Raw genomic sequence first — 15400 nt, forward strand, 5'->3', positions numbered from 1 at the left:
AAGTTGTCACGTTAAAGAGATTAAATAGAATAACACAAAAAAAGGAAATGATTTGGTCATCATTCATCTCGTACCTACTCATCATTCTGTTCTACACTTTTTCCAAATTTTTAGTAAACAAATCCTAACTCGCCACGCTCATCCCTGCTATACTCCAAACTACACCACGCACCTATCAAACTACAAGTACTTGATAACTGAATCAAATTTTAACTCATCACACACAAAATAAAAGTGAAAGAAAATATACAATCGAACAGAGTCATTTTTTTTTTCAATTTTCATTCAGGCACAACAACTCCATTACATTACAATTAGAGGTACACTAGCTAGCATTTTGCTCCATTTTTTTTTTAACCTTTTGATGTTCATCATGAAATTCCCTACAGAAGTACCAAACGGAGTCTCTCAAAAAAAGAGAGATCATGTGGGATTAATATTCCCATATTAAAAAAGCACAAGACAAAAAGACAAGCTTTAAAACAAGCCACCCATTCTGATCCAAAATCCAATCAATCACTAACTCTGATCTCATCAGAAAGGGCCGCGCCGTCTGCTACCATCTTGTCCCTATTTTTCAATTCATATCATCCATCCCCCAAAAACCAATGCAACCCTATTTTCTCTCTTCTTCTTTTTTTTTTTTCTTCTTTGTTTTTTTTTTTGTTTTTTTTTTTTTTTTCCAAATAAACATTGCTTTTTTATATTTATTTATTTCCCAAAAGTCAGAATTATTAAAATCTAGCATTTTCAAAGCCGTGCAAATCACTGACTCGATTCATCGACTTCTTCATAATAGCTACCTTAGCCAATTTCTCAGCCGCTCTCCAAGCCGATGTCGGTGTAAGCGGCTCACCATTCTCATCAACCAATCCACCACCACCCATCACATCCCTCTCGTGCCCTCTCCTCCGTTGGATCATCATCACTTGCTGTTGCTGCTGCTGCTGCTCCAGCTGATTCTGTCTCCTCCAATGCAAATCCGCCAGCTCAGCTTCCAATCCCCGAACGTATTCCTCAGCTGAACTCGAACTCGAACTCGAACTCGACTGCACTAACAAAGCTCGAGCCGAAGCGAGCAAGTGGTGAGCACTAGACAGCTCGTTGTGTTCCATTAACCGCCTCGATTCGGCTATGGCTCGAGTGGTCACGAACAAGTTCCTCAACCGTTCGATCTTAGGAGCCGAGGATCGAACGGTGTGAGGACGAGGTACTTGGAGTGCTTGTTCCTTCCCATACACAACTTCTTGAGTGGCAGGATCCTTGTAAAGGCATCGAACAGACATCACGTGGTGGGACCCAATTGCCGACGTGGGAACCTTAACCTCCACGAGCAATTCCCTCTCTTCCTCGGCGTACAACTCACCGAGCCGCACCGAGCCAGAGCCGTGCACTGTGGGCCGTCCGTTGCATGAATAAATAGCCGAAATCTCAGCCGTTGATGGAGGAAACCCAAGCTGAACCCTCAAATCCTGAGCCACCACACTCAGTAACCCACCGACGCATTTGGCAAACGCATCCTCAGCTGGCTCGTGGCTGTAGCCACCGTTTTCACCAAACCCAAAAGAATGAACAGGGATCTCAATGTGAGAAAAACGAGTAGCTGACACGTGGCTTGAACCCTGCCGTTGATTAGCTTTGATTGTATTGGCTCGATCATCTTGACCGTCCGATAAGAGCATGATACTCGCAACTGGGTTTCTCTCCCTCCTATCTTCCAACACCTTTGTAGCTTTTCTCAAGGCATCACCTACACTAGTGCCTTGACCACACACGAGCCGGTCAACGATGCGCCGAGCCGCGCGCTGACCTTGGATTGTCATTCTTTTGAGAGGCAATAATCTTTTGGAAACGGCAGAGAATGCCACAATAGAGAGCCGATCGGCTGAGCCGAGTGAGGAAATGACTAAACGCATAGCGCGCTTAAGCATGTACAGCTTGGCACCAGTCATGCTTCCACTCACATCAAGCACCGTCACCAAATCAATCGGAGCACGGTGTGTGGGGTCTAAGAGAGCGGAAGCCGCCGTGTTGCGCGCCGGAGGTGGCGGAGCTTTAATCCTCAGGGCCACCACGTAGCTCTCGTGGGTCTTACATGTTGCTACTACTGCTGATTCGGGTAATAATCTAACCCGAACCATGTTCTTCGAAGAATCCCTGGGATCATCTGAGTATTTGATTGAAGAAGAAGAGTTTGGATTGACGAAGAAGCCTTGAAACTCTTCAACGTCGTCGGTTTCTTCGTCTTCTTCAACATTCTCGTCTGCCTCTGGGATTGGAATAATCCTTGAACCAGTTGTGGGAGAAAGAAGAGGCTCATCGTCATTGTAGGATCTCAAATCGGACGGCTTTGGTTGCTGTTGGTGTTGCTGTATCTCTTGCTTCGGATTGAGGAATCTAGGAGATGATTCTATGATTGCTTTTTCTTCAATCTTGGTGTTAGTGTGCTTGTAGTCACTGTCCACAGCAGCGACGACGTCGTTTTGGTCGGGAAATTGCGAGCCGAGATTCTTGTGTATAGCGAGCAAAGGTACTTCTTTCCAGTTAGCGTTGCAAACTGGGCAAACCAGTTTGCCATGTTTGCGTACGTGTGCGGCTATGCAAGGAAAATGAAATGCGTGACTACATTCCGCTGTGTAAATCGCCGTGCCCTGACCTGTCTTCACGCTATTCAAACAAATTCCACAGCTACTCTGTAATACAAAATACAAAATACCAAAAAAAAAAAAAAAAAAAAACAATTCTTAATGATTTTGATTTGCTATTGATTGGAAAGAAAGTTATAGCTCAATTGATTATATCTTTTGATATTTCCAACAGAAACGTTGAGGATTCAAATCTTTCGTGTACAAGTATTTGATTATAAAAAACATAAAAATAAGGTACTTACTCTGAATTTGAAACTGTTCTTGAAGAGGGACAACTTGAGAGGAGAACGAGGAGAAGTTTGGGTTGAGGCAAGTAGTGTTCTTGGGCTCTTGGAGGTCTTGGGAGTGCTGGTATTGCATTGAAGTCTCGGACTTTCATTGACAATTTGTGCTTGAGCTGCCTCTGATGTGGTGCGGCAACGAAGGCTTGGGCTTGACACTGGCTGAGACTGCAAACGAGGTGTGGAAGGGTTGCTACTACCAGAGAAAAATCCCAACCTGGTACAGCTTCTTGGGCTTGGACTGGAACTAGGGCTTCTCTGTTGCTTGTCAGAGAGTGAAGAAGAACCTGAGTCTCGAGGGATTGTAGTGCAAAAGGCTCTTCTCCAACCAGTACCCATTTCTCAGACTAAAAAAAAGATCAGAAATCTAGTAGATACTTTTTTGTGTTTCTTTTCCTCTTTTCTCTCTATCTTATTTAGTATATCTCTCCACCTTTGTTTATCTTTTCCAGAGACGAAGTTGTGAGTGAAAAAGAAGTTTTGTTTTGATCGATCTGATGCTGGCACGGAAGACAAAAAGGCAGGATTCTATTTTGCGAGAAGATCATAGGGATTAAATGAAACCAAAACTATGTGACCAAAAAAAAAAAAAAGCACTGAGATTTTAAGATAGAGAGCGAGAGAGAGAGAGAGTGAGAGAAACCCAGAACCAAAAACCAGACCTTTCACTCTCTTTTTTTCTTTGTACACACACTGTTTCTTTTATCCTTTGGTTCTCTTTCTTCTATAGTTAGCCCCTAAAAAGGATCTGTGCAACAGAAAAGGCTTGAGAAGTTGAGATCTTATCTACCATCTATATTTCTTTCTGTGAGATACGGAGGAAATGCTTTTTCTCTTGCATTCAATATTTATATTCATTGGAAAATGTAAATTAGGAATTTACAGTGTAACCGACACGTGTCCACTAATTTTTGGATAACCAGTCAACGTTTTTACCTTCTTTAGAGAATCAGATTACAGCCACCGACCTGTAACCTGGTGACTGTGCCTTATATGACCCATGCTCTTAATGAATTTCTTCAAAATTTTCATCCACACGCGCGTGAATGTAACTCTATCTAAATTCTTCAAGTCAATACAGCGTGGCTACCAGTCTCCATTCCCTGCGAGTTAATTCGAATTGCACTGTGGATGGTTCAGTCTAGAGTGGGGACATATATATATATATATATATATATATATAGAGAGAGGATTTTACTCACGTGTATATAAAGGCACACAATAATATATCATTTTTTAGAAAAAAATTTTATTAAAAATTGAAAAAGTTTTGATAGTTTTTTTTAATTTTAGATAAAAATTTTTTCAAAAACAAATTTCTTAATATGTACCTTAAGACATATATTAATAAATTTATTTTTTGAAAAATTTTATTAAAAATTGAAAAAATTGTCAAATTTTTTTTTTAATTTTCGACCAACTTTTTTTTCAAAATTAGTTTACTGTTAGATGCGCTTATCGCATACATTAATAAAATTCATATATATATATACTGTGCACTATAAAGTAGCACTTGGATTCATTTATTGAGGTATCATTAGCCGTTGATTAGGTGGGTACTGTGTGGTGATGATGATGATAATCCCAAACACATGCAAATTCACGTGAACTTTATTGTACAAAAAGTGGGGCCAATACATTGAAGCACAAGTTGTACGGTGTGCACAGGTTAAACGAGCACCCAAATTTTCATGCACTAAGCAAAGTTGAGCAGGGTAGGAACCTAGGATTGCAGGCATGCTAGTGTGTTAAATTTTTGCAGTAAAAACATTGGGTCAGAATCCAGCTTTGCATATCTTGGAGTGTTAATTACCGTATCAGCGTGGAAAAGTAAAGGCCACTAATATGGCAATTAGAGGTCCAGGATATCAGAGGCTGAGAGGCTCAGACACCCACATGACCCGTCCCCTCTAGGGTTGTGTCAGTGGTTCGGAGTCCACCATGCACAAGTCCTCTATGTACAACCCCCATATATCATGTCCATATCAAGTTATCAAGAGGTACATGAATGGTGCAATGTCGACTTTGGAACCCATATTGGAAGTTAGCTAAATAAGGAGCCTAAAAATGATGAACTTTTCCATGGATAAATATGCGTTTAAAGCATTTCTTGGTGAGGATGGAATGGTGGGCATCCATGACAATTAATTTGTACCCACATATTATTTGTGACAAAGGCAACGTGAATATATTGGTTGTGCTCGTCTGGAAATATACATATAGCCAAGTTGTTTACCAAAAGAAAAAAAAACAAACAAACAAAGTTTGACTCTAAACATTAATACAAAAATAACATTATTTTACATGACTCATTTGCCATCTACTTATTGGAGGTTGGAGATTTGGAGTCCAAGACTTCAAACATGGTAAGAGCCAACTTAAAAAAAAAAAAAAATGGCTAGGTTGTTTACTAAAAAGAGAAACATAATTAGCTAAGTCATTTATTTAATTACTAAAAAAAAAAAAAAAATTGGCTGGTGAGGCATCTACATAAGCACACATTAAATGGTGACTCACCTGCCCATTATATTATTAATATATTTTTTTTTATTAGAGTACCATTAAAATAGCAGTGTAATAATACACAATCAGCATACATTTCCAATTACATTAGTATCAATTTAAACTCTGAATGTTTTCATTTTAAACACTAATTAGTATTATATAAGGAAAAATTAACGGATACTTTAATGGTATCGGTTTAATTAAAAAATATTTTAAGAAAATTTTTATTAGAAAATAAAAAGTAATTTTTTTAATGTGGTTAACAAGTGTCGTAATGACATTTGTTAATAGACCAATTTTTAAAAAATTTAATACAATTTTCATGGAAAATATAAAAAGTTGTCCAAAAAATCAATTACTTTTTTTCTGTAAAAAATTTCCTAAATCAATGCTCTTAGAGCATTTGTTAACTTCTTTTTTTTTTTTTTTTTTTTTTTTTTTTACAGGATTTTATATTTCTCATAAAATGATATCAAAATTTTCTTTAAATAGTTTATTTACAAATGTCATATTTCGTTCCGCTTGTTTCGATGGAAAATTTTGTGTTAAAATAGTTTTCTGTATTTTCCAGTATTTGGTAGCATCACAAAAAATGGGTCAAAGGAAAATTATTTTCAGTCAATAGAAATGGAATATGTGGCTTAATTTTAGAGATTGTTTTCCACTTTTTTTTTTTTTGAAAACAACTTTATCTCACAACAACCTAAATAGGGAAAGTTAAGAGATTTTTTTCAATTCATTTAAAGTTGTTAACAAGTATAGGAAAATGAGATAGTTTTATAGAAAATACTTTGACTTTTTTTGATGGAAAACTTTGTATTAAGATAGTTTTCTATATTTTCTAGTGTTTTGTAGCATCATAAACAATAGGTCAAAGAAAACTATCTTCAGTCAACATAAAATGTATGTATGACTTATTTTTAGAGATTGTTTTCTTTTTGTGAAAACAACTCTATCTCACAGCAACCCAAATAAGAAAAGTTAGAAGATTTGTTTCAAGTCATTTAAGATTGCTATCAAACATAGAAAAATAAGATTTTGAAAATTCAGTCATTTTCTTAAAAAAATTACTGCCAAAACAAATAGAGCTTAAATAATATATATATATATATATATATATATATATATATATATTTTATACAATATATAAATTCTACTTTAAAATAATCTAAGTGTATATGTGTATAAAACTCCTTTGTCGAGACTTGAATCTCACCCTTTGTCCCCACCACCCACAAGAATTTTGTATTTATAGAGTGACCATCACGCCAAAAGTGCGTAATGGTCAAAGTGTAAATAATATTAGTTATTTATAGTGTGGGGCCAGAGAACTTATGACCCGGCCCACTTTCTACTAGGGCCCGTGCCGAGGAGAGTAGTTGCCGAGGACAAGTAGTGAAAGATCAAATAGCCTATAGATGCAGCCGAGGATAACCTTGGCCTCGGCATCCCAAGACTTCGAAAGGAAGAGCGACATGTCGTCAAAGGCAACCTCCAAGGCGCCCTCAGAAGAAAATGTGAGTAGAATGAGACTCGCATGGGGGTACAGAGTGGGAGTGGTTCAAGGAAAAGACGTCACCTCCGCATTGAATGTGCCCACAAATGTCCTAGCCGTATTAATGGGAAAAGACTCCTAAATAGTATGGTTTCGGTTATTGCAACTAACAGAAAGTAGGGGGAGGCGGCCGATGGGACAGGTACTCAAGTAGGTACCTACCTGACCAACAAATGGAGGGTCAGGATCAACTGAGAAGGGCTATATAATGTGAAAGCTTATGCGCCAAAAAAAGGGGCTGGGAAAAAAGGCCAAGAACAAGAGCCTCCCAGGCCATGCCGAGGAGAAAGACTTCTTGAGCAAACATCTAGGAACATTAAGCTACATGGACCAGATCCATGGACAACTTTAGCTCGTCTCTACGTAACCGCCATGAGTACCACGACTAGTCTCGGTCCGGTGACCAAGGCCTAGCCTTTTAAGCCCACGCTCTACAAATTATATTGTTTGGGCCCTTAACGTGTGAACCCAATATCATTTTGGGGTCAATACAAATTGAGTCCTTACATATAGTTATTACAAGCTTTATTTATTTATTAGTAATTAGTAAGATAGGGGTACTAATATTTTTAAGGGGATCAAAAATATGGTGCAAATTCCTGGACATGAGACCTAGCTGGGAGTAATTCTTAGGTATTATTTCTTAAGTATGGAAAATGGTTCTTCATCTTCTCACATTCATAATGAGGTCCACACATTAAATTTATGGTAGAGTTTACCATGAATATAAGAAGAAGTAACACCATTTTTTCGTACTCCAAAAATACCTAAGAATTTTCTCAAGCTGGGCCATATATGAGTTCTTTTAATTTATTAGTCATACTATTAAGTGCCCTTAGAGTATTGATTAACAATTTATTTTAAAAAAATTATGACATCACTTTTATGAAAAATAAAAAAATTATTAAAATATTAATTATTTTTTTCCATTAAAAATTTCTTTAAACAAATTATTAAGAATATTCGTTAGAATTTTTTTTTAATTTATTTATTACTTGGCCAACTCGGTTATTGAAAATCTAAACCCAAGCATCCGTAGTAAACGACTGAGAGTTATAATAGATTGAATTTAGCAACCCAATGCAACAGGAGGAATGGAGAGGTTCACACGGCTATGGTACCTTCCCGAAAAAGAGAATCACAGCGTGCATATGATTTTGACAGCAAACAAAGATCGAGGCCTTGAGTGAGTACTGTGACATCAACAGTCAATAATTCCGACACTCACGTGGGTCCCTGTTTTAGGTCTCTGATTCTAACGCCGTTAGCCTATCTCCCATGCATGCTGACGTTTTTTTTTTAATAAATTATTTTAAGAACAGCCACTGCCGAACTGGGTTTGTCAAATGTCAACTCCTTCCGGGAATAAAGTATGAGCAAAAATCTTACTCTAATCATTATTTAATTACTAGCTCCCTTATTTTTATTTTAAAGTTAGGCAGAGTAAAGCCACTTTAACTTGTTTTTCTATGCACTTTACTTGGTTTTCTTCTAGAGGAAGGTCAAAAATTTCTGAATAGAACGACTTTGATTTTGTTCCTTTGGAGGATGTGCTGGTAGAAGAAGAAGCCTACTACAAAGCTAGGTTTACTGCTGTTTCACCAATTTATTTTAATGCTTTTATGCTTTGGAAGACAACACTCAACCCCTTAAAAAAGACTCACGGGAAGGAACGAGTTTTTATGTAAATTGAAATTGGCCAAACAACTGGTCTATCACTCTTTCTCCATATTTTTCATTTTCGGGCTCATAACTGTCCTGTCTGTCCATATAATAAACTTGAATTTTCATTCAAAAGTGCATGTATTAAGAAAAATTTGTGCTTGCATTTTATTATATTTAGGACATTTAGTCCATCTCAACACAAGGACCGAAAACTCGTAAGTGTATTCTGAGTTTCCAAATAAGTTCCATGGTTGATGTCATGGGACATGGGCCATGATTATCGTTTAATTGTGGGCGATCTGTGAGAGCATGCATATCATTTGTTTGCAAGTTATGTCAGTTGCTTTGGGGATTAAACTCACGTGCTTTGGGAGTTGAGGTTCGCCTCATTAAAGTTAGTTCGTTCATCAATGGTGACTATGAACGAAAATACTTGACGATTCCTTGATCTTTAATCAACCATCTTTTTTAGGAGGGAGGAAAAAATAAACCCAATTGTGTTTTCCTTTTAAGTTTTAAGATAATTTTTTGGCTAGCTAAGTGTTCATGGTATCAACAATGCTACTACTTATCACCATTGGATTATGGCTCTCTACAAACGAATATAAGAAAACTTAAAAATTGATATATATAATCTTTAAGCGTTCATGATATATACAATTAGTCAATAATAAGATTGTGAATCTCTAGAAATGAATATAAGAAAACTTAAACTTATAGAAATTATAAAAGAATACTTACTTTAGTGTCATTCTATTCTATGCTATCAACAATGTTTTTGAAGAATTAGATACCCATTGTAGAGTACCGTTTAGAGAATGTTACATGAAGTTTCTATGTACGATTGTGATTTTCTTATTTTCTTTGTAAAATGGCCAAAAGAAAGAAGAAATTTAAAATAAAGAAACATAGAGTTATCATGTAACATGATAGAACGTATAATTTAATTTAAGGTAGATATTGTCTTTACTTAGCCCTATCACATTTTAATATGACAATAATACAATATTAAAATACAGTAAAGTTATATTGTGACAATGTGACTATCATCTGTTAAGAGAGAGAGAGAGGTAACCAAATATGGACTACTTTCTAAAATAAAATTCAGTAGGTATGAAGTATATATCTTATTTTGGATTGTTATAGAAGTGTAAAATTGTACTATAAGATTAAAATTATGGAGCCTTCTCCATTTGGGGCTTTTAAGCAATTGTTTAAATGACCAAAATTAAGAGTCCATCCTGAAAATTGGATTAACTCTTTTCTTCTAAAATAATTTGCATAATGATCCTCATAAAGGTAAACGTTCAACCTCAGCTAGTGATTTGTTTGATTCATCAAAATCCAAAAAATACAAGTGATTTATTTCCTCTTGTAGTTCAATTATATGTTTAAGATTTTGGATGTTGAAAATGAAATGGCTACCAATTAGATGTAGATTCGTAATCTCATGACTCATTTAAGATTGCGTGTGCTAAAGTAAGTTATAGAAAACTAATTAATGTATGAATGTATAAGAATCAAGGTTCATCTTTATATTCCCTCAAAAAAAAAAAGAAAAAAAAAAGAGATTCATCTTTATATGTGTGGGGCCCAATAGTTTGCGGCCCTGGCCCATTTATTCATTGAGGCCTAAAGGCCCGAGCCGAGAAGGGTTATAGCCCAAGATCGGTAATACAAGTACAAAATAGCTTTGGGACACAGCCGAGGATAATTCAGTCCTCGGCATGCCCGAGGTCTCACAAGAAGGAAGGGAAAAAATGGTATAGAAAAAGCTCGGGAAAAAATCTAAAATATCTGTGTCAATAGAAAAGGGTACGCTGGAAAGTATAACGACCAAGGAAAGCTGCCCTTACTGCCATTCAATACTCTGCACCTGACAAAACCATACTCTCCAGCTTTTACAACCACCCCCAACCACTCTGGGTATGGGCTGATGGGACAAGTATCAGTCTTGGAATGCCGATCCTACACGTGGACGAAGGATAAGGAACACAGGCTAGTATAAAAGGAAAAGTAAGCAATCCAGAGAAGGGGCTGGGAAAAATGGCCAAAAACCAGAGCCTCTCAGCCCGCCTCCAGGAGAAAGATTCCTAGGGCGAAAACGACTTAATCATGTATGAACACCACGAGAAACCCACCGTCTGATGATCGAGGCGTAGCCTTTCAAACCCACGTTCTACAAATGATATTGTTTGAGCCTTTTTACGTGCGAACCCAACACTGTTACGGTTCGTCACAAATCGTGTCCTTACAATATGTATAATTTTTTATATTTTATTATATTGAAAAATTGTAATTGAAATAATATCACTTTTACAAAAATTTATTATTTTTCACATATTTATTATACTTCATATATGATTGATAAAAAATTTGTAAAAAAAAAAAAAAAAAAATTATGAAGATTTTATGTCACAAAATTTATTTGGCATTTATTTCCCAATGTGGTGCTAACATTCCACTTGTGATGCCCAAGTTATCAAACATTACGTGGACCTACCACCACGTCGTTTAGTTAAAACATGTTGACTAAGGGGAAAAAAAAAATCTCCTAACCTTAAAATAATAATAATAATCTTATAAGAAATATAAACAGTTTGAATTTAAATATTTATTTTTAATAAGATTATCCAAAAGTTACTCAACATTTACTGCATGGGCGCAAGGGTTCATGAGAAAATCTTTTCGTTAGTGTTTAGCGGAAGCTTTTATAAGATTTTGATGTCTTATATATTGAAATCGAAATTCAAAGAAGATGGGCCACTTAAAAAGTTTCAAAAAAACGTACTCATGGTTTATTTTAATGATACCATATTTTTTATATAAAAAAAATACAAATTAAGAGAAATTACGTAATTGATTGTCTTGAATATAGAATGACATATAGTATTGGCTTTGACGTAAAATATGTTAGAAAGTGTTCAAATGAAAGTAGTGCCTCTCTATAGTCTATAGTCTATAGTCTATGGTCTATAGCACTCCTTCTATAATGAATGATGGCATCACACTCTATAGCCTCATGCGCATCCACGTGAACGATTTCCAAACTTCCCATCTCACTTCTGTTAATGTATGCGCATACATTAACAAATTTGTTTTCGATAAAAAAATTTTTTTCAATTTTTGATAAATTTTTTTCTAAAAATGGTATACTATTGTGTATCCTTAGGGCACATGTTAGTAAAATCCAATTTATTACAACTAATAAGTACCCAAAAAAAAAAAAAAAAACCCATCTCATAATATTTAATATCTGTGTAAATTTCTTCACAAAAAGGAAACGATCATATGAGGGACACCCACATTATGTAGCTAAAAAAATTCTTGATGGAAATCAATTTGACTTAAATAAAAAGCATGATTGCTGTTGATGTGGCACGAAGATGATTTTCAATGATTGAACTGAGGCAAGTTCCCATTATGATACAATGGGTAAGGCCCCATCTAATCAAAACTTCAAAGAGGCACACCCATATCACCCTAGGAGGACGTTAGGAAGCATGAATGATTGTCAATAATGGAGCGGTTTTATAAGCGGGACCCAATAAGTGAACATTAAAAAATCATAAATCATAGTGATTGCAATTGGTATATAACTATATATATATATGATCGGGACCCACCAACATTTGGGTGATTTAGTTGGTAAGATACCGAGCTAATAAGTTTCAGGACTTAAGTTTAAGCCTCAACAATTAACTTTGTGTTAATGCACTTTATATTATATTTCCATCGCAAACAGTCCAAAGAATATCTATAAAAAAAAATAAAAAAATAAAAAAGATCAGGACCCCACAATATTAGACCCTACGTTCATCGTTTTGTATTTAGATTCCCCATTTCCAATTTTCAGTTTCGAGAGATTGTTTATATGATATGCAAAAGTTTTAGGGTCCGCTTAATGTATGCCCTTAGGGCACACATTAATAAATCCAGTTTTGAAAAAGTTTTATTGGGAATTGAAAAAACTGTCAAAACTTTTTTAATTTCTGATAAACTTTTTCCAAAATTGGTTTACTATTATGTGCCCTTAAAGCACACATTAGTAAAATCCAAAGTTTTAATATTGCCAAGAGATCATCATAGTCCTTACTCAAAACAATGCATAATGATTGATTAAAGTTTGTGCAATATACATAGTATTTTCCCTTGGTGATTATTTTAATAGGCTTGGCAGAGACAGATGCATCTGCTTGTGGAAGAAAACCCCCCATTTTTCATCATTATACGGCTATTTATTTATTGTTTTCTCTTTGGCAGTACCATTTATATGATTCAAAGGGGCTTGTTTCTCACATATAAAAAAGAAACTATATAATATATAGTTTTATATCATTATATTTATCTGACAAATGACCAATCGTTATACAGATAACATGACCAACCCTACCACCCCTTTTTGACCATCAATGAGACAGCACCAGAAATTTTGGCACTTAGTAGGTTGAGATGAAGAAACACCTGATTGTTTATTTTGTTTTTGCAAAAACAAATTAGAGGGAGCTAGCCCTTGAGTGTGTTTTAAAAGTTTAAGACACATACCCTCACTGATTGACACCTGCGCTAACAGTAGATTAATCCCATCAATCAAGAAAGATGATCTATATTGTCAAGGGGAAAAACAAGAAAGAAAGAGAAGCAGATTTTTTGGGTAGAAAGAGAAGCAGATTTGTTTGCCAAAGAAAGCAGCAAAAGGATATTATATTTGGAGTTTTTTAGGAGTCCAATTGAGCAAGTACAGGTTTGTTAATAGTGATGCTTTTTCTTAATGACTTTGATTTTGGAGTCTATATAGGTCCTAGGAGATGCCCACAGAGCACATGACAAAAATTGGACACCCCATATGGGAGAGATCCGATCACAATGCAAACAACAAGATGAAGATTGTTGCAGCAATATTTGATAGTATTTAAGATTTCACATCCAATTGTATATATGCAACTATCTATTTGTCTCTTAACCACTCTAATTCAGTCACCATATGGGCACGTAGTGCCATCACATGATGATACTTGATGAACTTACATTTTTTTTTCTTTTTATTAAAAAAATAAATACATGTATTGTAGTCATTATTTAATTGAGTTTTATATGGGATCCTAAATCTCTTAACCCATTAGATAATTAAGATTACTTAGATTTGGTGATGTAATCAGGATTAGAAAAAACTTGACATTCCTTTTTCTCCATTGACCATGAGGAGAATCATATTCCTAGACTTCAAGAAGAACTCTAGGAAAGTCACTATTGTCCAAAGATCAATTTCAATATTAATTAACTCCCACTCAAAATTAAAAAATTGAAAATTAATTAATAATAGTTAGTTGAATGAATGAAGATAATAACGTGATGATAAGAGGTTTGAGAAGATGGAGATCAACATTTTGTGATAGAATGGTTTGTTTAAACTAACATAAATTGGTGGGTGGCCTTACATGGTCACATGGGTGATGAGGCTAGCTTAAATAGAAAGGGATCAATTGGTTCCAAAGAGAATATCCTTATAAACAAGCTTAATTAAAATATTAATGGAGGAAGACATTAATGGGTTCGAAAATGAAATTTTTTCTTCCAAATGGTTGTTGAGTTGTTGCCATTATTGGGGCGATTCTCATGAACTGATAACTGCTAGCTAGTCTGCTACAAAACCCTAACGACCATATAATAATTTTTTTTTTGAAAGTCAATATAAAAATATTTAATCATATTATAACTTACAATCTGACATGGATCTTTTACTTACATATAATTTTATTATTTATTTGTGTCAAAGAGAAGATTTCATTTAATGTACATAGAGGATGGATACGTATACAAATTGGGCTCAGATAAGAGATGTATTTAGGGTATTTGTTAATAATTTTATGAAAGTTTTAATACTATTTTTATGATAAATATATAAAATTGTAAAAAAATAAATAAATTACTTTTTTTCCCATAAAAAATTTCTAAAAATATTTTATAAGCCAATGCTTTTAGACCCTGTTTGGGATGTGATGCAAGCTTGAGCCTATTTGAGTTTTTAGCTTCTTTTTTGGTATTATTCATGTGTCTTATTACACTTTTTGGTACTATTTATGAGTATTATTGTACTATTTAACTAGCTTTTAATTTTTTTTAATTTTTTATTTTTTCCTATAGTACTTTTAGCCAAAAAAAAATAGTTTTAAATAAATAAACTGTTCCCAAACAGACCCTTAAAGTATTTATTAACTTTTTCAATACAAATCAACTTGACTGCTTTAGCCCTCACTACTAAAAAACGGGTCTACAACAGCGTTTTTTTTATGCCGATCCCTTATTTTTAAAATTGAGATCAATCATCCATGCAATGCATAATTGCTCTAGAGGACTTTTGTAAATAATCAATCTTTATTTAGTCGAGTAACGTTAATGTAGGCTTGCTCATACACAAGATCAAATTGATCTGACTAATTCAAAAAAAAATGATGAAATTCTACACACAACAATTGCATGCAACTGTTAGTGAAAAACTATATGATTTCGCTGTGAGTTATAGCCTTATTGATAAAGTATCCAGTGTACTAGAGCATTGAACGGGATATAAAGCCAACATGTGATTAATTTTGAACAAATGTAGTATATTTGAATGTCTAAGTGTGTCAATGCATTGAACATGAACCAAACTTCTCAATAAAAATTAGGTTGATGAAAAAGACGTTCATATATGGTTCTTGTTTGAATCAGAATATGTGTCTATCATAGTGTGACAATGCCTAGCT

The 15400-nt window shown here is 34.9% G+C and overlaps 1 protein-coding gene across 1 annotated transcript; it reads right to left on the reverse strand.

The window, feature by feature from the left end:
• Positions 1-247: 247 nt before the first annotated feature.
• LOC126708612 (E3 ubiquitin-protein ligase WAV3) lies at positions 248-3743 on the reverse strand. The gene is made up of 2 exons (XM_050408423.1): positions 2891-3743; positions 248-2693 (listed from the first exon to the last, which is right to left on the reverse strand). The coding sequence occupies exons 1-2, from the start codon at positions 3266-3268 to the stop codon at positions 735-737; spliced, it is 2337 nt and encodes a 778-aa protein (XP_050264380.1). The 5' UTR covers positions 3269-3743; the 3' UTR covers positions 248-734.
• Positions 3744-15400: the final 11657 nt, after the last annotated feature.

Source organism: Quercus robur, chromosome 12, assembly GCF_932294415.1.
Source record: "Quercus robur chromosome 12, dhQueRobu3.1, whole genome shotgun sequence".
Classification (NCBI taxonomy): domain Eukaryota; kingdom Viridiplantae; phylum Streptophyta; class Magnoliopsida; order Fagales; family Fagaceae; genus Quercus; species Quercus robur.